General features: G+C 42.7%; 1 protein-coding gene across 1 annotated transcript in view; it reads left to right on the forward strand.

Annotated features, from left to right (window-relative positions):
* LOC149313735 (WAS/WASL-interacting protein family member 1-like) overlaps positions 1 to 23,086 on the forward strand; it is an 83,495-nt gene that overhangs the window by 47,732 nt on the left and 12,677 nt on the right. Inside the window, exons 3-6 of the mRNA XM_089519716.1 lie at positions 11,746 to 11,833; positions 17,120 to 17,249; positions 17,796 to 17,981; positions 22,169 to 22,939. Coding sequence (XP_089375842.1) covers positions 11,783 to 11,833; positions 17,120 to 17,249; positions 17,796 to 17,981; positions 22,169 to 22,939 — 1,138 coding nt within the window. The 5' untranslated portion in view covers positions 11,746 to 11,782. The remainder of the gene's footprint in view (positions 1 to 11,745; positions 11,834 to 17,119; positions 17,250 to 17,795; positions 17,982 to 22,168; positions 22,940 to 23,086) is intronic.

Here is a 23,086-nt window from a genome sequence, read left to right on the forward strand (position 1 = left end):
TTTTTAAAGAGTATCTGTGTGACACAATCACAGCCTGTAATTCTTCTGACTTTTTTCAAACTGTGGAAAATTCTACTTTTCTGCAAAGAGCAGAACTGCAGCACTATTACTAAAGTGTTGGTCTTTTAAAAACCTTTTTAAAAAGGCTATATTTTGCCCTATGCAGTGACATTGTATATATGTGGGTATTGCTGTGCTTACAGTTCTGTACATGCACATACTGTTCACAATTTGTTTCTGGCTAATCTGATAGCAAGCTATGGTTTATTTGGCTTTTTTTAGTTAGTTTGATTAATTGAATTTCTATACAGCCCCTTTTCTGAAACTCTGAACACTAGAAAACATAACAGAAAAAGTGCTACTTATAAAAAGGAACAGAAAGTAGCTCCACCTCATAGGGACATTGAATAAGGAATGCAACTAAAAGTAGGCTTCCCATATCCCGCCTGGGGGCGGGACTTTCCCGATTTGGGGCGGGTCTGCACGGTCCCGCCCCGGTTTGGCCCCGCCCCCGGGACTCCCCCCCCCCCAGCGAGTCCTGCAGGCTTGGCTGGGGCTTGGAGGACTTCTGTCTTCCAAGCCCTAGCCATGCCCAGGGGGCTCCTCCGCGATCGCGGAGTCCTCCAGGCATGGCTGGGGCTTGGAGGACGGCTGTCTTCCAAGCCCTAGCCATGCCCTGGGGGCTCCTCCGCGATCGCGGAGTCCTCCAGGCTTGGCTGGGGCTTGGAGGACGGCTGTCTTCCAAGCCCCAGCCATGCCCAGGGGGCTCCTTCGCGATCGCGGAGTCCTCCAGGCTTGGCTGGGGCTTGGAGGACGGCTGAAGCCAAGCCCCAAACCTCTGCCTGGCTGCCTCCGTCTCTGGGGGGGGGGGGGGAATCCCGGGGGTGGGGGCAAAACGGCGACAGAGGCAGCCAGGCAGGGGTTTGGGGCTTGGCTACAGCGAGGCCCCATTCCCTTGCCTGGCTTCCTCCGTTGGCGACGGAGGCAGCCAGGCAGGGGAAAGAGCCTTTCCTCTTTCTCCTCCTCTTCTTCTTCTGCCTCCTTTTCTTCCTCCCCTTCTTCCTCCTCCTCTTCTTCTTCTTTCTCCTCCTCTTCCTCCCCTTCTTCTTCATCTTTTTCCTCCTCTTCTTCTTCCTCCTCTCCTCCTCCTCCTCCTCTTCTTCCTCTTCCTTCTTCCTCCTTTTCCTCCTCTTCTTCATCTTCTTCCTCCTCCTCTTCTTCTCCTCCTCCTCTTCCTCCCCTTCTTCCTCCCCTTCTTCCTCTTCCTTCTTCCTCCCTTTCCTCCTCTTCTTCATCTTCTTTCTCCTCCTCTTCTTCTCCATCTCTTCTTCTCCTCCTCCCCTTCTTCCTCCCCTTCTTCCTCTTCCTTCTTCCTCCTTTTCCTCCTCTTCTTCATCTTCTTCCTCCTCCTCTTCTTCTCCATCTCTTCTTCTCCTCCTCCTCTTCCTCCCCTTCTTCCTCCCCTTCTTCCTCTTCCTTCTTCCTCCTTTTCCTCCTCTTCTTCCTCTTCTTTCTCCTCTTCTCCATCTCTTCTTCTCCTCCTCCTCTTCCTCCCCTTCTTCCTCCTCCTCCTCTTCTTCTCCTCTTCCTCCTCCTCTGCCTTTTCCACTCTTCGTCCTCTTCAATGCCCAAATATGCTGTTTGGAATGGGGGGGGAGGTTGGCCAGAAAGGGAAGTACATTTCTGCCATCTGTCTAGGAACAATGCCAAAATGTCCTCCATTTTGATCATGCCTAAGAAACATGCATTTATATTAACATTTTTTTAAAAATCATCAATTTTTTGCGTGTCCTCCATTTTTTTTTTAAAAAAAGTGTCTTACATTTGAAAATTTTGTCCTACTTTTGTCCTACATTTGTCCCAGTTTGGAGGTCCAGAATTATGGCAACCCTAACTAAAAGACACCTACTCCAAATTTGGGTTAGAGTTACAGAGGGCCCTATCATGTTCCAACACTGTTACTTATGAGTAACTGTGTAAATAAACCTTGTATGTTTGGAGAAAGTGTTAAAGGATAAATCTGAAGATATGCCCTCTGTGTACATAGATTTGTGCTGAATTTCACTGTGGAGAGTAGGGAGCCATTCTCTTGCCCTTGATACCATAGACTGCTAGAGTTGGAAGCTGCAAATAGTCATGCTGGCTAGGAGATACTGGGAGCTGTAGTCCAAAAAAGCTCTGGCTGTTAGAAAATTACAGTGCTGGAGTCTTTTAAGACCTGATCTAGGAGATTTGGAACACTGGCTGGTTCTTGTGTACGTGGTGCGTTAATGCTGAGAGAAAAGAAAACCGAGACGCTGGGTAACTGAGGTGAAGGCCTGAGGCCATTGTTGTTCCTTTTAAATCAATAGTGTTTGCCCCACATCACACATGATGTAGTAACTGATGCCCCCAATACCAGGTCACAGCTAGAACACATCAGAGGAATTGGTTATTCTGTTTTGCTTCACTTGCTGTAGCAGCAAGAGTCAATTTTGCAAGAGAGTTAAGAATCCTCTTGACACTAATAAAGTACAAAATCTGATGTTAAGTATATGCCCTCACCATCACTATTGGTGAGAGTTTTAATTGTGCGTGTAAATAGGTTGTTATATTGTTTGCTAGCACTCTCCATGTGCTGCCTTGGACTTTAACAACCCAGCCAAAGCTAATTTTGCACTTCATTAAACATCAGTAGACTTGTTGAGCTTCCTATTTCTTAGAATCAGAGAGGTGAAGTAGACCTTATAGGCCAGCTGGTCAATTCATGTGTGAATTCAGGAAGTACAGAGCTAGAATTATGCTAGCTGGAGAATTGTAGTCTAAAAAAGTAACTTCTCCAAGCTCTGGTTGTATGTATGTATACATATAAATGTATTTTATTTCATTTATTTAAAATCGCTAATGGTGCAGTCTTCCTAAGGCCCCATACAGACAGGCCAAAAAGCTTCTTCAGGTCACTTTGGAGGTATGCTGTTTAAATGATGCATACATCCTAAGAGTCTGGATGATGCGCCAAAGCTGTGCTCCAGTCCTTTGGCTTTGGTGTGGCTTTTGGACTCTTAGGACACAAGCGTTATTTAAACAGCATACCTCCAAAGTGACCCAAAGCAGCTTTATTTTGGCCTGTCTTTATGGGGCCCAGGTCAAAGATTTGCCATTTGTGGTGGTTAGGATTACAAATAAATTTCTTTAGCTTGCCAAGATGTCCTTTTTCTGGCATGTCTCGTTATCTTGGTTTATCTCAGATATCTGGCTGCTGAGCAATTTGCCAATAGAAGTGGTCTGACTAAGATCTGCCACCAGAAGAACCAAAAACAGAGCAGAGAATAGGCAGGGCACGAAGTGAGCCAAGTTACACTAGATTCAGATGTGCACTTTAGTGATCCAACCGTAGTATTTGCACAAAAGGCCAAGACAAGAATGTTGTTGTTAACTGCCCTCAAGTCAACTTTGATTCATGCCACCTTGTGAATAAGACATCTCCAAGATCCCCTATCCTCAATTGGTCTGTTCAGTTCCTGTAGGGCAGGGGTTGGCAACCCCCGGCCCGCGGGCCGGATCCGGCCCACCAAGGCGGCACAACCGGCCCCAGCCCGGTCCTGCCGCCGATTGCCGCAGGCGGTACCGCGGCAGCGCCAAGGAGGGCGGGACGCAGACAGTGCGCCGCTGCCACAGCTGCCCGTGTTCCTGTAACAATTACTGTATTTTCCCTATGGTGTATTTTATTTCTCTGACACCCGGCTTCTCATTCGTTGTCCAGGATTTCTCTTTTCAACAAGACAGATAGTTGGAGATCCTCTTTCCCTGTTGGGATTTCCTTCATTATTGCACCTATATTACTTAAATGATCAAATCTGTCAAGGTATAATGTCTTTATTTCCTCTCTTCCCCATCGTTTGTCTTTTAAATTGCTTCAATGCTGTCTCCTATGCCAGGGAGCAAAACTAGTGGGCAATAAAATGGCAGCTTTCCCCCCCCCCTCTTGCTGTGTCTTATTAGCTTTATGGGGGGGCACTTTTAAACCTACAATGTCATTTAGTCTTCCTCTTTTTCTGCTCAGAGATTGTTCATGCAGGAAATGAGTAACCATAATGAGTTGCTTGCTTTCTGACTTCCCTCTTCTGTCTACATTTAAGTATCTCTAGACTGGATATTTTAAAATGGCTGATGAGGGATGTGCTGTCCACTTTGTCTGCTGTTCTGCTCGAAAGAAGTTTGAAAAGCCTCTTGAATCAAAAGGGTTGTTTAATTGTGTTAATAATTTTGATACCATTCAGAATGTTTGAGTTTCCATTATTAACCAGTGATTTCTGACTTATGGCAACCCTAGGGCTACCCTATAACAGAGTTTTCTGGGGCTGAGAGTGTGTGACTCGCCCAAAGTCACCCAGTGGGTTTCCGTGGCTGAGTGGGGATGTGAACCCTGGTCTTCACAGTCGTAGTGCAACTTGCAAACAACTACATCATGTTCAAACTACTACATCTCAGTCACAGCCCCTCCAGGTATTTTGGATTTCAGCTTCCAGAATTTTGAATCATTGGGCATGCTGACTATTGCTTCTGGGAACTGAAGTCCAAAACATCTGGAGAACCAAAGGTTAAAAGTTATTGATCTATACATTCACAGCACAAAGTCTCCTAAATATGAGAATCCATTTATAAAACCTTATAGGCAAGATGTTTTTCTCAGCTTTATTTTGCCTTTCTTTCTTTCTTTCAGATCTGCATTCTTGAAAAGTAAATCTTCTTGATCTGTAATGCTCACTCTGACTAAAGTTGCTCAGTCAGTACAGATCATACAGAAATATAACTGTAATCACTTTGATAATGTTTCTGATTCAGCCATCATTTCTGATGTGCAGCTGGACACATTTTGGGTAACGGGAAAATAAAATGTGTAGAAGAAAATAAGGTTTTGTGTAGTTTGCAATATGGTCCTTAATCAGGAACAATTTTTCCCTAAAATAAATAGCTGAAATATAAAAACAGAAAAATAAGGGTACTGTTACTTTCATTCATTCTTCTTGTTGTGTGCCTTCAGTTTGTTTCTTCTGTTGCACCCCATGGCAATTAGCAGCTATATGGGTCATAGGGACAAAGTTGGACATGGGCAGCGGTTGAGCAACTCTCAAGCAGTCTAGCAATACTGTTGCATAAGGAGGTACTAGATAATTCCTTATGCAGTGTCAGAAAAAATTTACATGAAAGTAACCCCAAGTAAAGTTCTACAATATCTGTAGCTATATATCACTGGGTGACCTTGTTGGGCATGTCACATGCTGTCAGCCTCATGGGAAGGCAATGGCAAACCTCCTCTGAACAAATCTTGCCAGGTAAACCTCTGTGATAGATTCACCTTGGAGGTGCCATATGTTGGAAACAACTTGAAGGTACCCAATGACAACAACTGTATGTCTTCTTGTTGGGTGCTTTCAAGTCGTTTCGATTTATGGTGACCCTAGGGTGACCCCATCATGGGGTTTTCTTTGCAAGATTTATTCAGAGGGGTTTGAGTTGTCTTCCTCTGAGGCTGAGAAAGTGTCACTTGCCCAAGGTCATCCACTAGGGTCCCCTGGCTGGAGGAGATTTAAACCCTGGTCTACATAGTCATAGCCCAATGCTCAAACCACTACACCATGCTGTCTATCTTCAGTCTTTCTAGCCTTATATTTATAGTGTATTATTGGGAGGAACTACCTGGCTGCTTCATCTATGACCTGGGAGAATACAGGCAAGAAGATAGGTCTATGTGCTTTGGATCCAACTGTGTTGCTGCAGGCATTCTCAGTGGTATCCACCATTCATTTTGCACGACGGCTACAGCATGTGCTGACACCTAGAAAGCACTGGCTTTTATCAACAAACTTTCACCATTACATGAAGTTTGTCAGTTCTTGCTTGATCCACAGTGCCAATATGTCTGCAGTCAGTCTCTTGATGCTGCTGCTTCTGCCACTTTTATACCATGCACTGCTCATACAAAATAACATGTTGTGTCAGGTGATTCCCTCCCCCCCCGCCACCGCCCCAATCTCTTTGGTACCAACCTTCTGCTTCTTTTGCAATACTAAGAGAAAAGGTGTCAAATAAACCCCATTTTGATTATTACGTTTAAATAAGAATCCTCTTATCAGTGTAACTGACACAGTAAATTTTGATTATAAAAGCTAATAAAAGTAGCTAGGGATTCTTTAGTCAGCAAGTACTGGCTGGTTGTTTGACACAGAACTCCACATGCTGTTAGAGCAGTGGAAAAACACATGCGCTTAAACAGGATGATTGTGGTTTGCTGTGAGAACTAATTTTCCTGTTGACCATTTTGAGCAGGAAGTCGAACAAATTCTACTTAATGTGCTACAGATTCTAACCCTTAGGTGTAAAATAGAGACAGGATGGGTAATGACTGTTTTGGTGCAATGAAAAATGCCAGCAATATGCACAATTTTAGAACAAGCAAAACTTCAGCCAATGTCATCAGACGTGTGTGTGTGTGTGTGTTTTCTTTTATGGTGGTTGCTGTTGTTAATCTTTAAAGTTTCAGTATGAACAGAAAAAATAAGAACGGGGGGAGAGGAATTTCGCCAAGAGTGTAGTTTCAGCCGTTTGTCTTAAGGGGTTTCTATGACTATCTTACTTCTTCTGACTGGGTGTTTCCAGATGAAGGGCTGCTCATGCTAGTAATGAGAGGACACTCTGCTTATGTTCCCTCTGTTTTCTCCTTAATGAATTTTATGCAGTAAGGGAAAAGACAGAAGCAGCAGTGGAAAAAATGAGAAAGGGTTGAGATAGGAGGACAAAGTAATCTGTAGATCCTCTAGACAAAGGAGGCAGGGTGATGGGGTGAAAGGAGGTTGACCTGGAACTTTTCTGTGTCTGGGGTGGGGGGAGTGGAAGAGAGAGAGAGAGAGATGACCAGCAGTCAAATATTCTAAATTTGGTATAATCTGAAAATATGTTGTTCATTAAATATTGTTGTTGTTGTTCTGTACCTTCAAGTTATTTCCATGCAACCCTAAGGTGAACCTGTCACCAGTGGCATCAATAGGATTGGCATCACCTGGTGGGGTAACTCATGGTGTCACACTCCCCATTGGCCTCCTCTCATCCCACACCATACAGAATCCTTAGTAATGTTTTTTGTATTAAGATTACTTGTAACTCGTAATTCCCATATATCACTGAATGTAATGACAAAATTGTGACATAAAATAACTAGCAAAATTAAAATCATATCTTTAAATTACAGTAACATATGCACAGCCTAAATATATTTACATGTACATTGTTTCATGTGGTTAAAGTGAAAATGTGGTAAGATGTGGTGTTTTTAAATAAAAATTTAAAAGAATTTTAAAAATTAAATAAAATTAAATAAAACCTATTATTATTATTATTATTATTATTAATTTTTAAACAAACTAACTAACAAACCTGGGCTTTTCTTTTCTCTTCCCACTGAGCCTCACCCCACTCACACCATCTCTTCAGTATCACAGCCCATTTCTGCCAAGAGAGAAGTGGTATCACCTCCCTCTTAGGGGGTCACCTGGTGTGGTGATCTAGTGACAGTCCCCTAGAGACAGTCCTGCCTATTGCTAGGTTATCTTGGTAAGAGTTTTTTTCAGAGGGGGTTTGCCTCTATGGGGTTGAGAGACTGTGACTTGCCCAAGGTCACTCAGTGGCTTTCCATGACCAAGCAGAGACTCAAACCCTAGCCTCCGAAGTCATAGTCCAATGCTCAAACCACTCCGCCATGCTGGCCCTGTTTGGTTTGCCTGTTTACCCATCCTACGGTCTCATGCCTTTGCTTCCAAGCAAATTCCAGGTTCCAAGCAACTATTGGGAGCCAAAAACGTCTCCTGATGGTATTACAAAAGCTAGCAGTAATGTAATATAAGAAGCAGCTCTAAGATTAAGCTAAAGGAAGTGATTCATGCATTTCCAGTACCACCCTTCCAAATAGTGTGGTACAAAACACAGTTGTATTGGCTTGAATTTCTTTCTTGGTTTGCCCTGCCCACCATTCCCCATAGTAATTAGTATTTGTGGTTTTATGTCATCTGGACCAATTCTTCTCATGCTATCTCATGTGTGGGACTGGCAGTTATTATTTTTCACTATGCCAGGGACCAGCATTAAATGTGTGCCCAGTAAAACTGCCCCCCTCCCCTTGGAAACTTGCCAAGGAGCAGCAGCTACTAGCTCAGGAACTGGCACCAGTCCAGACACTACTTTGAGTAGCACTGACCTAGACTATGTTTTATTTATATCACACACACACACACACACACTCCAGCATTCTGCTTCCTAGTACAGTTAATGCACTTGCTGATCCAAGACATTTCGCTGAAGCAAAGGAACAAAATACCACTGTTTCCACTCCCCTGTTTCCACTCCTATCAGCCTCTTTCTGCCCAGAACTTGGAAATTTGCTTTTTTTTAAAAAGTAATTAACTGTGTTACATTCCCACCTGGTTGTCATTGTACATGTTATAGTAATGTATTCATTATATTGCTTTTGGAAAGAAAAAAATCATCTTAAAACATAAGGAAATGGCCTGGTTTTTTAAAAAATCTCCTTAAGGAATAAAATGTAACTGATAAATATTACTAACAGTTTACATGAAATTACATTAAAAATTAAGCCGCAGCTATTTTATTTTTGCAAAAAGTACCTCAATAAAGTCTCCCTATTAACTACTCATAATGTGCCACTCTCAAGCTGTTAAGGATGAAATCTTAAATCTCAGCAAGGTCTCTTGTACCCACCTCAGCCATGAGATTGCTCCACCTTTTGTGCAAGTTAAACCTCCCTTTCTTTCTTGTTTTAAGAAAGTAAGTTCAGCAGCTTCTTACATTACTTTGGGTAATACAGTTACCAATATTTATGTCATCTTAAAAGGCATTAGTATCTAGTATGGAGATGCATAGGCATCCATGTCGTCACCCACTTCTTGAAGTGATGTGATGTCTGCTCCTGCTTCCGGAATATTGGCTTGCATACATGTTCATTGAAAATGAAAATAGGCCAGCTTTCTCATGCTGTATGTTTGCACATCGGGAAGGCATGAAAATACACATAAGTGTCTTCAATGTCTGAAATTGCTAATACTGTTGGCTCCGAGTTTTAGGCCATCAGATTCTTACAAGTAATGATAGAGTAGAATTCAAGGAGATAACCATGTTAGTCTGGATCAGCATGAAGCACCTGAGATTAACTGAGAGAAAGAAGTTGGTAGCATAAGCTTTTGTAGGGCCTGAGCAGATGAAGGGGATAAACCAGCTTACCTCTGGGGTTTCCTGAGTTGCAGGGAGAACCTGATGACTACACCGCCACCTCCCACAATGGGTTAAACACTGACAGGCAGTTCACACTCCCCCCCCCCTTTGTCTGCAAGAATGGACTCATCAAAACATGGCATTCGCAGGTACAAGCTCTGCCATGCTATTATTTTTTCCTGTTCCACTGCAAATGCATTTGCACAAGTACACAAACATAGCATGTGCACAAGCACACACACAAAAACAGCAGTCACCAATTGCATCCCTCACACTGCCCACCTGCCAACCTATTTGACGCTGCATGCAATCAGCCAATCAATCTCACAAGCAGTTGACTGCCTAAATGGCACATTGATGCACCCAGTGACATATTGGCATATCATGATCATGGAGCCCCCCCCCCCCATACATGTCCCCTTTCCCCATTTTTCCCTATTGCCTCTGTTGGACTGGCCAGTTTGTTAATATAATTATTAAATCCATTGTATTGTTGGTGAGATCCTGGGTTGGTCATCATTCCACTTGATGGGGTATGCAATGAGTTGAAGGTACGATGAGTCGACAGTGCAGCTTGACCACTGTCTGTGTCTGTTTAATTAGAAATCCATTATCTGCTGGCAAAACCCCTGACCCTGGGTAGTTTTCAATTGCATTTTGCTGGGTCTTGATTTTAGTGTTTTTCAACACTGGTATCCAAACTTTGTTCACTTTAAGGATTTCTTCTTTCCTATTGAAGTTGTCCAGGTGTTTGTGGATTTCAATGGCTTCCCTGTGCATTCTGACCTGATAGATGTTGGCATGGTCCAGAATTTCAGTGTTTTCAAATAGCATTTTATGCCCAGGATGGTTTATAACATGTTCTGCTACTGCTACTTTTCTGGCTGACCAGTGTCTCTCATGTCCCTTGATTCGTGTTTGAACACTGCATTTGGTGGTCCCAATGTAGTTATGTCCGCAGTTGCATGGTATGCAGTAAACTCCTGCAGCTGTGAGAGGGTCTCTCCTGTCGTTTGCTAAGTGCAGCATTTGATGGATTTTCTTGCTCTTCTGGCTTCTTTTGCAATACTAAGAGAAAAGGTGTCAAGTAAACCCCATTTTGATTATTGCATTTAAATAAGAATCCTCTTATTGTTTGTAAATCAGTTGGAGGTTGTGTTTCCTCACCAGTTTCCCTATTCTGTCTGTGACTCCTTTGATGTATGGTAAAAATACCTTCCCTTTGAATGGTTTGTCTTCATTCTTCTGGGTTTTTGTGGGTCTGGCAGCCCTTCTAATGTCTGAGCTGGACTAACCATTAGCCTGTAGAGCCCAGTCCAGGTGCTTCAATTCATCTTCCAAGAAGCTGGGTTCACAGATCCATTTTGCCCGGTCTACCAGTGTTTTTATTGTACTTCTTTTTTGTCCTGGGTGATGGTTGGAATTCTTGTGCAGGTATCTGTCCATGTGTGCAAGTTTTCTGTATACTGTGTGGCTCAAACGTTGATTCAGTTTGCGGATGAACAGGACATCCAAGAATGGCAATGTTCCTTCCTTTTCTTTTTCCATCGTGAATTGGATGTTTGAGTGGATGTTGTTCAAATCTTTCAGAAACACAGCCAGATCTTCTCTATGGCCCCAAATGGTAAAAGTGACATCCACATATTGGAACCATGTTTTGGGCTTTTTTGGTGCTGTTTCCAGGGCTTGCTTTTCAAAGTGTTCCATGTGAAAGTTTGCTATCACAGGGCTGAGAGGGCTTCACATGGCTACTCCACAAAAACATATTTTAAAAAGGAGCTGCAATAGCACTGGTGGTTCTCCAGCCCCTTCCCTCATTTCCACACTGGGGTGTAATCCACACACCAGAGCGACAGTCTAAACTATCCAGCTGAAATCAGAGCAAACTGGGCATTATTTTGCTTCAGTGTTTAGTTCTGGAGTGTTCGCCACACGAATTGTTTAAACAGGTGGGTTTCAAAATGGGGTGAAACGGTGTCTTATCACTTGTGTGGACAGCCTTGTAGACTTCTATGTCATCACATCACATTGCAGTAGCAATACAAAGGGTTGGGCTATTAAACCTTACTAAACCCTTCATTTAATTTCATTTTTATCTCACCATTCTTTGGAGGAAGACGTAGTGGAATACACTCATCCCTTGCATAAATTCACCCTCAGTGCTATAAGGTAATTAGACTGAGAGTTAAAGGCTGACCTGAGGGTACCAAATGCATACTATGTCTGAATTAGGATTTTAAAACCAGGGTTTCTGTACTGGAAAAAGTATAATGGACACAGTCTCTCTTAAAACTGTCCCATGTTTTTATTCTAATATTAGTTATTCTTATTTCATTTCTGTTTATTAGCAATAGTATTATTATCACTGTCTATGTTACTGTTTAGGAATGGGGGAGCTATAATAGGTATACCCTTCCTCTCAGTACAGAACATGGCTTGAATTTTTGAAAAGTTACCTATGGTGCTGGTGGTGTTTCCCAACAGATTTCCCAGTGGCTGAAGAGTGATTCAAGCTTAGACCATGCCTGTCCCTCCTCCTCCAGCACCTCCACCTCCACCAACCTTTGCTGTGGTAAGTTTCAGTTCTTAATTTTACATCACTCTGAACCATTGCCTGGGTTTGCCAGATGGACATGAAGTCTCTTTTAGGCTACAGTGCATAGTCTCTACACAGACTTGGGAGTTTTGTGGCACATCTTAATGGCAAAGCACCTGCAGAAGGTCTCAGGTTCAATCCCCAACCTCTCCAGGTAGTTCTTGAGAAAGGTCCTTCCTGGAGCCTTGGAGGGCCGCTGCCTGACAAAGTTAAAAACACTGGGCTAAGTGAACCAGTGGCCAGACTGAGTTTAAGTGAGCTTTCTATGGTACTTTCTCCAAGTGGGAGCTGGAAAACATGAGACAACCCCTACCAAGGGGTGCCACAGCAAAGCCACACACTTTCCTTGTGTTTCCATTAAAGTATGCACAGAGAACCAAGACAACTAAGCAGGCTGTCAACAAAGCCTCATGACTTGCAAGTCAGCTGCTGTTTAAGCTGTCCTGTGCCATTTTGTTTTGAGCTATGGGGACTCTTAAAAAGGACAGCCCACTGTGCTTTCACACTCAAATAATAATGTACTCTTAGGGCCCATTCACACTTCATGATTATAGCACTGGGATTTCACTTCAGCTGCCATTACTGCACCCTGTGGAATCTTCCTGGGCCTTGTAGTTTGGGGGCACCAGAGGAACTCCCTGGCTGAGGACTCTATACTGACAATCTCAGGATTGCATAGGATGTTGCCGTGATGGTTAAAGTGGAATCATAGCACTATAATTGTGTAGTGTGAAGAAACCCTTAAGAGCTACAGTACATTATCACCTTCTTTTCATAACCAGCTCAGGTAGTGAGTGCTAATCCAGATCCAGTGAGAAGCAAGAAGGCATGAGTCAGCATGTTTGTAAGGTTTGCAGAAGTTTATATAAAAAGGAACTCTTTAAAATATATAATAGATTAAAAGAAAAAGGAAAGCCCAAAGTGCTCCAGTAAGGACTGTGCACACTCAGGACTTTAGAAAAGCAGAATTTTAACAGGATAAGAGGTCTTTGGCTGGTATTTACCACACAACATTGTGTCTGTCCTGCTGCTGTTTTGCTTTCCATTTGTTTTAATTGAGGGGAAAACACACCAATAGGCTGTCAATCCCGTTGCTATTCCATTCATGTGATAGCTCCCTTCTGCTGCAGTTCAGCTTCACAGACAATCTGCTCCCCTTCACCGCTCGATCTCAGATGCCAATACCTTCTCGAAGCCAGCTCCTGGTTGCATATTAACACTGCAGCCAGCTTCAAGAGTCTGTTAGCAGTCGCAATCACTTGTCCTCCTCCAAATGTGCACACAGCAGCCCCACACTTCGGTGAGAAGAAGGAGTGGTCCTGGCCACTGACACCTTCCTGAGGCAGTGCAGAACATGTGTCTATGGATCACCAAAGTGTTATCATGAGGGAAAGTGTGATAAGAAATTATGTCTAATGAGTATGCTTCCATTCTTAAACCAGGGTGATTGCAGTGGGATAATAACTACTACAACAACAACAGTGTTTATTTATAATGCCCTTTTCACCAAAGGGTGGTACATTAGAACACATACAAAGAAAAACGAACAGCAGTCCGGTGTTATGAAGTCCTTAGTGAAGGGTAGCAAATGGAAAAAAATAATGGTTCATGAGGTGGATAAGAAACTGGAATGCCCTGGTTGGAGGAAATGTTTATCTGGAACCTTGCAACGTTTGTAGAGGAAAAAGATGTGGCAACATTTGGTCAATCCAGCCCTGTTCACTCCTTTTTCTTTAGCAAAAAAATACAAAAATATATTAGAAGATATTGCAAATCCTCATAATCTTTTTGTATACTCTGGAAACTTTTAAAGAAACGTGCTCATTACATTCTGAGAAGCCTTAACATAAACTGAGCACAGCTTTTTAAATTATTTTGTTTTCTACTCATAACCTACATGAGTATGGTTTATTATGAGGCTTCAGAGGAGAAAAAGGAAAAATCTAACACAGAAACCGAACACATGACTCCCCTGTGGAGGAGAATATGCTTATTTAGTGGAATCTTGAATGAGCATGAGTCAGCTTTTGGAACATCTGGGGAAATTTAAGCTGCTTCATGTTATCCATACAAAATATTTTCTTATGTTTGCTAAGCTTTTATAAAGCTTTTGTCTCTGTCACCAAAAGGCAACTCATTCTTTTTGTACCAGCACACAGCAGATTTTAAGTACTGTTTGCAGGAGTCTGTAAAATTGGAAATGGTTCTGTAGGATTTGAAGTGCTAGATCAAAATTCTTCTTCAGTTGGTTTTAATTTTTAGAAAGCATTGTAATCAACAATTTTGTTCCCTTACAAATAAATTCAGGAAATCCTGTGTTAGGATGAAAGAAGTGTTAGCCTCTAGAAAATGTGTTTCTCTCTGCCCACATGAGTTTGTGTGTGTTTCCAAAATAGCAAATTAAAAGAAGTGTCTCTTCCTTTTCAACTTACTTATGAACGAACTCATTTTTTAATCTTCTTTTTAAAACAAAAGCAGGCATTCAAGACTGCTTCACACTCCTAGCTCCCTAGGCATTCTGAAACATGTTTGAAAGTCCTGACTTACCCATCTTCTTGCAGTGTGCTTGCCACATGTTTAGGAAATGCAACATCTCCTCTTCACACTTCAGGAGATTTAACTGCAGAAAAAGATAGTGTAACAGCCAGGGTAGCCACAGCAGATGTGGCTTCTCTGTGAGGAAAATAGAGCATGGACTTCCCTGTTTTTTAAGAGAGATGGATTTCTCTTCCTAACACATTCCAGAGCCAGGACAGACAAAAATGCAGGTGAAGCAAAATCCTGCAGCCCTCTTCTATTGCCATGCCATCTAAACCTGTAGAAAAGAGAGGATGAAGTCCATTCCAGAATTGGTGTGAGGTTTGATGGGGCCATCAGAGAGGTATTCCTCCAGATTCCCTGCGCCAAGGCCTGGTAGGCCATCCCAGTAAGCTTACTAAGAAAAGAAATATAGCGAAAAGGAGTTTGGCTACCTCATTGGATATACATTGGCCATACTATGATCTGGCAAGTGCATGAAAATTAAAGCTGAGTCTTTCTAGATATTGCAGGACTCAAATTATTTTCATTTAACTTTCAGAAATGTTAATTATATGTCATTTAAGTCCCTAAAATGTGAGATAACGAACTGAACATAGGCCCCATTCCCATTAGCTCATTTGCCCTGGGTAGATCCGGTCCTGACTCGCTGAGCCGGTACCGAATCTCCCTGGAAAGAAGTTCCCACTACCCTTTACCTTGATAAATGCAATTTGCCCCTCTGAAGTTCACATTTGCAGTACTGCTTTAAAATGGAGCCTCCTTTGTTGTCAAATTCATTTCTTCTTTCGTCAAAGGTGACATATCCTCCAATCATTGGGCAATGGAATGGGTGCTTCCTCCCTCTTTTAAAAAAAAAAACTGGCGGCAGCATTCGCATATTCTGTCAACTTGTGAGCATGTGTTGTGTGCCTTCAGGTCATTTCAGATTCCCTCCCCTTGGCATCCTCTGTTTTCCCTTTGTTTCTTATTCCAGAATGCAATCTCTCCTTCTCTCCTCTTTTGCATCCTCTGTTTTCCCTTCATTTCCCACACATATATAGCACAAGCATTCACACATTGTATGAGTTTGCCAAATTGAAAAGGAAACATATGTAGCACAAGCATTCACATATTCTGTCTCTCTCACACACACATTTTTTTTTTTAAAAATGCCACTTGCAAAGTGACATGCCGTGCCAGCAGCAAGCAAATCAAAGGGAAATGTAGCACAATCATACACATTCTATCAGTATGTTTCAACCTGTAGCACAAGCATTCACATAATCTGTCAAAAATAAAAATTACAAAAAACAAAAAAAAAGAGAGAGAGAGAAAGCTGCCTGCGAGAGGGAGGCATGTTCCACCTTCTTCCCTCCCGCTGACCTAAATCCCTCCCCTGAACTTGACCTGATCATGACCGGGGCCAAGTTCACATTTGCTGGCAGCAGGGAAGAAACGGGTTTTCCAAAAAGAAACAGGAATTAATCCACTTTCAGAAAATCCGCTCTAAGGGGGATTTACCCTGGATCTGGTGTGCAAGACCCTGATCCTGATGTGTTTAAATGAATTTTGTATTTAGATTTGGGTCCCATCTCCAGGATGTCTCATTTTGTATGTATTGTACTGTATTGGAATATAGGTATTCCAAAATAAAAAAAAAAACCCAAAATCAAAAACATCCCAGGTCCCAAGCATTTTGGATAAATGAGAATTGACCTGTACAGTATATGGCTTTCCCCCTCCTCCTTTGTTGGCAGTCTTGAGTCTCCCCATGGAAAAAAGATGGGATATAATTCTGAGGGTATTTGGCAAGGTTTAGTAACTTTTTTCAGTTGCTAAAACTGTGCAAATCTTCTTTGTCTGTGAATAAGTACTTGTGTTATCTAAGGGGTAACAGCTGAGTCCAGATGCAACTCAATCAACTTCATTACAATATTTCCCAAAATCTCACTGTAATTCAATAAAGGCTCCAAATATGGAGAAATACCTCTTTTTTAACATTTGGCTTATCAAAAAGTTGTTATCAAGCACCTTCTGGCACTAGAGGCAATCATCATGTGATAAACAAGGACTGGGAAATAAATTTGTAACTAAATTCTGGTTCCTGTGTGAATGGAAACATGACTCATTAAGTTTTGCCAGAGCTTGAAAACTGTACATTTTTCCCCATTGTACATTCCACAATCCTTCCCAGGGATATATTCCTATATCATCATCATTAGCTGTGCTGGTGAGAAGATTCTGAGTGCTACAGTCTTTAAAAAGTAACCTTTTCAACTTGATGCAAGTCACTTTCCATCATTTCGTTGACAAAAAGTGTGCCCTTCTATCTCTTGTCTCTGGCTATGTGTCTCAGGGGAAGTTCATTTGCACTGGCAAGCTATCTTTTGTGAAAATTTGCCTACCATGATAGACCTTCACTGAAAAAATCTTCTAAGAGGAACTGGTAGGAACTCCTGGTGGAATGCAGTTGGGAAACATTGGCTGGGAAGGAAAACATCAAATCCCAGAATTCCATAGCATTGAGCCATTGCAGTTAAAGTGGTGTGAAATTGCATTAAATTCCTGTGTGGAGGCAGCCTAAATGCTCTGTTTGTCCCACCCCCAACCCACCTTCATGCAATAAATGATGTACTTTTTCAATAAGAAGGAAATCAATTCCTATGTCGTGTTTCAAACATAAATTGTGATTAGGTTCTTCTGTTCTTCTTTTAACTAATAATTAGTCCAATTATTTTCCAGGCAAATACAGACAAACCTTCCTTAAACAAATCAGAACAAGCAGGTCGGAATGCTCTTCTTTCAGATATTACCAAAGGGAAAAAACTTAAGAAAGCTGTTACCAATGATAGAAGTGCCCCAGTCATTGATAGTAAGTATATTTGTTTATCATTTCACAGGTTATCAATACCAAATTCTATTGAAGAACTCCTATTCAACTAGTTAGACTTCTTGCAGTTGTGACATGTGTAGTGTTGCTAGTTTTTATGAATAGAAAGATGGGGCTCATTAACATTTTTGGTCAAACTGGTGGGCCTGTTGCTGTTGGTGGGGGCACTGGGAATTGTACTCAGAAAATGTAAATTTTCTAAGCTCCGTGTGATTGTCTGCATATAAAGACTTCAATAGTCATGGCTTATTTTAGACCACTGATGGGGAACCTCTCCCTTCCAGATGCTGATAAACTACTGCTCCCATCATCTACCACTATAGGCTATCTTAGCCTGTGGCTGACAGGCACTGAAATCTAACTCTGCCTGGAAGGCCATAATGTTCCTTTATTCTGTTCTGCTAAAGTCAACTTCTGTTTGAGTCCTGAAGGGCCATGATTTAATTTAAAACAAGTAGAAGTAGGCTACACATTATTTTGTGATTTAGGAATGGTGTTTTAATACTTTTTCCTTCCCTGTCTCTGCAGAACCTAAAGGATCGGGCAGTGGAGGGAGTGGCAGTGGCTTCACCAGCGGTGGTGGCGGTGGTGGCAGCGGTGGTGGTGGTGGTCTTGGTGGCGGCAGCAATAGTTATGGTGGAGGTGGTCCTCCTGGCTTGGGAGGTCTTTTCCAAGCAGGGATGCCAAAACTTAGATCAACAAGCAGGGATAATGGTAAGGAAGGTGTGGCTGTTTTTGTCAAGAAGGAGATAGTCTGTGAGGTACAGAGCATGACATTCACAGTCTTTACTGTTCAACAAGCTTAAAAGATTAAAAGGTCAAGAAAATGTGCTGGTCATTTTTTAATGAGCAGGACTCTTTGCTTATTGCCAAGCAGCAAGGCTGCTTATTGAACTTCATTGTTGGGAGAGCGCTGTGTGATTGGGAGAGTTTCAGGTTGAGACACCTCTTTAGGACACACTTACAATCAGGGAGGATAACTTGTGCTTCCCATCCCCAGATGTTATAATAATAATATAATAATAAAATTTTATTTCTATACCGCTATTCCAGCGATCACAGCGGTGTACATCAAAGAGTAAGACAATTAAAACATCAGCATGACAATAATACCAAGTTAACAATTAAAAACAATAAAAACCAACAACACCCTATACAAGTGGCTGTGTAGAATGGAATACACAAAAACATTGCCAAGGGGAAGAGAATGACCACAAGGCTCATGGGGGGAAAGCCTGGCGGAACAAAAAAGTCTTCAAGTTCTTCTTGAAAGCATCGAGGGAGGTGGAGGTACGGAGCTCATTGGGGAGAGAGTTCCAGAGCTGAGGGGCTGAAATAGAGAAAGCCCTTTGAGCTGATACATATCGAGCGTCTGGAACTCTTAAAAGATGTCTTTCACCCGACCTGAGAGTGCGGGGCGGATTGTATGGGGAGAGGCGGTCCTCCAAGTACCCTGGGCCCAAGCCATTTAGGGCTTTATAGGTGATAACCAACACCTTGTATTCGGCCCGGAAGCGAATAGGCAGCCAATGGAGATCTTTTAGGACTGGTGTTATATGGCTAGCCCTGGAACATCCAGTAACCAGCCGAGCAGCCATATTCTGCACTAATTGAAGCTTCTGGGTTTGGTACAAGGGTTGCCCTATGTAAAGCGCATTACGGAAATCTAATCGAGAGGTTACCAGAGCATGTACAACGGTTTCAAGGTCCCCCCAGCCAAGGAAGGGTCGCAGCTGGCGTATCAGCCGAAGCTGATAACAGGTGCTCCTGACCGTCGCATCCACCTGAGCAGTAAGGTGAAGCGACGAGTCCAGAAGCACCCCCAAACTGCGAACAGAGTCCTTCACAGGGAGCGTGACCCCATTTAGGACAGATGGAAACATTTCCTTACCCGGGCTAGGAGAGCCAATCACCAGTACTTCCGTTTTCTCTGGATTCAGGCTGAGTCTGTTTTCCCTCATCCAGCCCATTACCGACTCCAAGCAAGCATTAAGAGGAGAGATGCCATCCCTAGTTACTGCATCAGTCGGAGACACAGAGAAAACTATTTGGGTGTCATCAGCGTACTGATAACACCGCGCCCCGTGTCTCCGGATGATCTCTCCCAGCTGCTTCATGTAAATGTTAAATAGCATAGGGGACAAAAACGCTCCCTGAGGGACCCCAGATGTCAGGGCCCTCTTATCGGAGCGACAGTCCCCCAGCTCCACCATCTGGAATCTGCCCGAGAGGTAGGAACGGAACCACTGCAAAGCAGAGCCCCTGATACCCAACTCCCTCAGGCGACCCAGAAGGATACCATGGTCGATGGTATCGAAGGCCGCTGAGATGTCCAAGAGCACTAACAGGGACACGCTACCCCTGTCCATACCCAGACGGAGATCATCAACCAAGGCGACCATAGCAGTCTCAACTCCATAGCCCGCCCGGAAGCTGGTTTGAAATTAAAATGTTGACATCAGCCATTACCATTTGGTTGGCTGGCTAGGGCTGTGATGAGAGTCTTGGTTGAACAATATTTGGAGGGCCACAGATTGCCCACTTATGATGTACATTTACACATAAGTCATTGCACACCCACATCAGGCAGGTGGCCCTAGATTCATACTTCTCACCTTATCCTGTCTGACACCATTACCATCCTTCACTCACCCACCATTCCCTTAGCAAGCCCAGGACCATAACCATAGAAACATAAGGTGACATAGTTTCCCATAATGCTGCTTCAGCCAAACATAACAGTCAAATGTAAACTGCAGCAGACATCCATTAAGACAAAATTTCTAACAAATCTTTTTTCTCCTCACCAAACTTCATATTCTTCTATTTCCCTACAAGTTGTTTCTTGGCCAAAATCACATTTAAGGTTCTTTGTCTTTCAACAGCTCTAGTCTACCTATTTTATCATACTACTATCTATGCAGCATTCCCAGAAATTTTGGAGCTGGGGTTGGGGGAACAATCATTTTGGAAAAACAAATGAAAAAAATGTGATATTAACACGCTTTGCAGATTAAAAGATTTACAAACATCAAATGTATTATGTATAATTTTATTTTGTATAAGCTTACCATGTTTGCCATGTTAAAAGAACAGTTTATTCAGATAGTAATTACAAATTGAACTTCCTTTTTGATTTTGAGAAAAATAGAAGCTCAGGGCAGAGATATTAGCAGAAAGCCACAGAGATTCTTATAAGCCTCAAGGGAAAGAAGGCAGTGACAAATCGCATCTGAAAAAATCTTGCCAAGAAAACCCCATGATAGGTTTGCCTTAGAGACACCATAAATCGGAAATGACTTGAAGACACACAACAACAAATTCTCTATAGCATCAAGCAGGCTTAAAACACTCATTTCCATTTGAAAAAGCTGTGGAAATTAAGCCAAGACCAGGAATTGCAGTTATCAGATACTGTGTATTTTCTTCCTGTTATATCTTATCTTAAACATTTTATTCATCATTCTAAAAAAATTCACTGATATATTTTCCCAAGTTTTCTGGGAGAAAACATCTTTAGAAAAAGACTGGAATGTTGTTGTTTTTTAGAATGTTTCCATTTCCCCAATGGATCTTAACATCTCTAATCCCAGGATTCTTCATTGCACTAAGAGCGCTAGACATGACTTCATTCCCTTTTCCCTACACAGTTATCTTCTAAAATAGGTTAGATTGCCTTGCCCAATTCACCCACAAAACTACACATCTGACCAAATATTTGAACTCTGTTTCCTTCAGTCTCACGTCCAGCACTCTAGCCATTATACTATAATGTCTATACTGACTTGTAAAGAGTGTATCTATATTAACAGAGAAAACACTGTACAGTGTATTGGTGACATGCCATTTCAATCCTCTGTGATGTTTTCATGTGACACTTTTTATCATGCTGGTATCATTTTTGTAGGACTGATATGCCCACAGAGCAGAGGCATTTTCTATTTTATTCAAGCAAGAAACTTGTGTATCACTATTCAGGAAGAAGGCAGAAAATAACCTCAAATGGCTGGCAATTTAAAATAAAAACATTAAAAGTATATATAAGAATAGCAGATTAGAGAGGTTTGTAGAAGGTTTAACAATATGCCCTCTATGTCTTAAGCTGCTGTGGTGCTGGGATAAATTTATGAACCAGATAATCTATCCAGCTTTCCCCAACCTGGGACCCTCCAGAACTACAATTCCCATTGCCCCCATCCAGTACTGTCATTAGCCACACTGTCTTGGGTATTTTTGGAGCTGTGGTCCAATACATCCGAAAGATGCTAAATACATTATATTTGGGGCTGAAGAATCTGAGGCAGTACAATTTTGTACATTCTTGATTGCAGACATTTTCCACAAGGCCTTGAATGTAGTAGTGCTTTTAAAACACATGCAGTGATCTTTCAGCCAGTGTTGATATAACACAGTCTTTAAGAACTGGTATTATCTGTTGTGTCACAGGCTATTTATGGATCTCCCCTTAATCTCACAGCACTTAACGCATCAGTTTCTCTGTGAGGCTGCCTCTTCTAGAGGAATTCTAGTAACAGGCTGAACATACATTCGTCCCTTTTCCTCAGATATATGATATTAAATCTGAGCTGTTTTTTGCAAGGTTAACAGTCAGGCAGAGAATATACAACAGAGGATTCAGTACCTGCTCAAATCAAGATAGTGAGAGAGCTAGTATGAGGAAAATGGAGCATCCTGCACATATGCCCTGAAAACTCTTACAAAAGATTATCTGTGAGTTTTCTAAAGGAGGGCTTCAGTCTCAAGAGACTTCCTTAGTCTAACTATTCATATTGACATAAATGTTCACATGTTTTGGATGACATCCCCAGTAATTTACCAATAGCCCTGGCAATATTCTTCCTCCACCCCTGTATAACCAACCAATTTCTTTACTTTCTCAGATTCTGCAGGAAACAGGGCTCCAGTATTTCCACCAGGAGGACGAGCAACATCTGCCAAGCCCTTCTCACCCCCTGGTGGCATAGGCCGCTTTCCAGGCCCTTCTCCCAGCCAAAGAACTCCAGCTCTGGAACCACAGAGAAGCCGAATGCCTCCCCCAAGACCCGATGCTGGGTCCAGACCAGACACAGGTGCCCCTCCTGTGCCAAATACTCCACGTCCTGTCCCATCAAGTCTGTACAACCGAGGAGCTCCTCCTGTGCCAGGAGCAAGCAGGCAAGCCAGTTTGGGGATTACACCCCCACCTTTCCCAGGAAACAGATTTGGAGGATCCATGCGCCAGGCATCGCCAAGCATCCCTGCTTCTTCTTCTTCTTCCTCAAACAGGCCTCCTCTTCCTCCTGCGCCAGGCAGGCCAACAGAAGATAAGCCACCTCCACCACTGCCTCCAACAGGAAACAGGCCTTCTCTGAACAGAGAACCTTCCCTGCCCCCTCCTCCACCTCAGAACAACAAGCCTCCAATACCTTCAACGCCTCGGCCATCCTTTGGGTCTCCAGTCCCTCCTCCTCCTCCACCCAGTAGGCCAGGCCCACCTCCAGTTCCACCCATGTCTGTCGGAAACGATGAAATGCCACGTCTTCCTCAAAGAAATATATCATTAGCCTCTTCTGCTGCACCAAGTCTGCCCAGTTCTGGTCGGTCTGGGCCTCTGCCACCTCCACCAGGTGAGAGGCCACCACCACCTGTGAGAGACCCACCCAGTAGATCAGGTAAGGTTCCTTAGCATTCTTTTGGCAAAAGCCTCATTTTGACAAATCCCACAAAATGTTCTTTTTGATTGATGGCTTTAACCCCTAATGGCTCTGGTCAAAGGGCTGCATTACTTGAATTGTTAAATTCTGGAGTGGGACTTGACT

The sequence above is a fragment of the Sceloporus occidentalis genome, unplaced genomic scaffold, assembly GCF_023333645.1.
Source record: "Sceloporus occidentalis isolate IW3139 unplaced genomic scaffold, rSceOcc1.0.p SCAF_4, whole genome shotgun sequence".
NCBI lineage: Eukaryota > Metazoa > Chordata > Lepidosauria > Squamata > Phrynosomatidae > Sceloporus > Sceloporus occidentalis.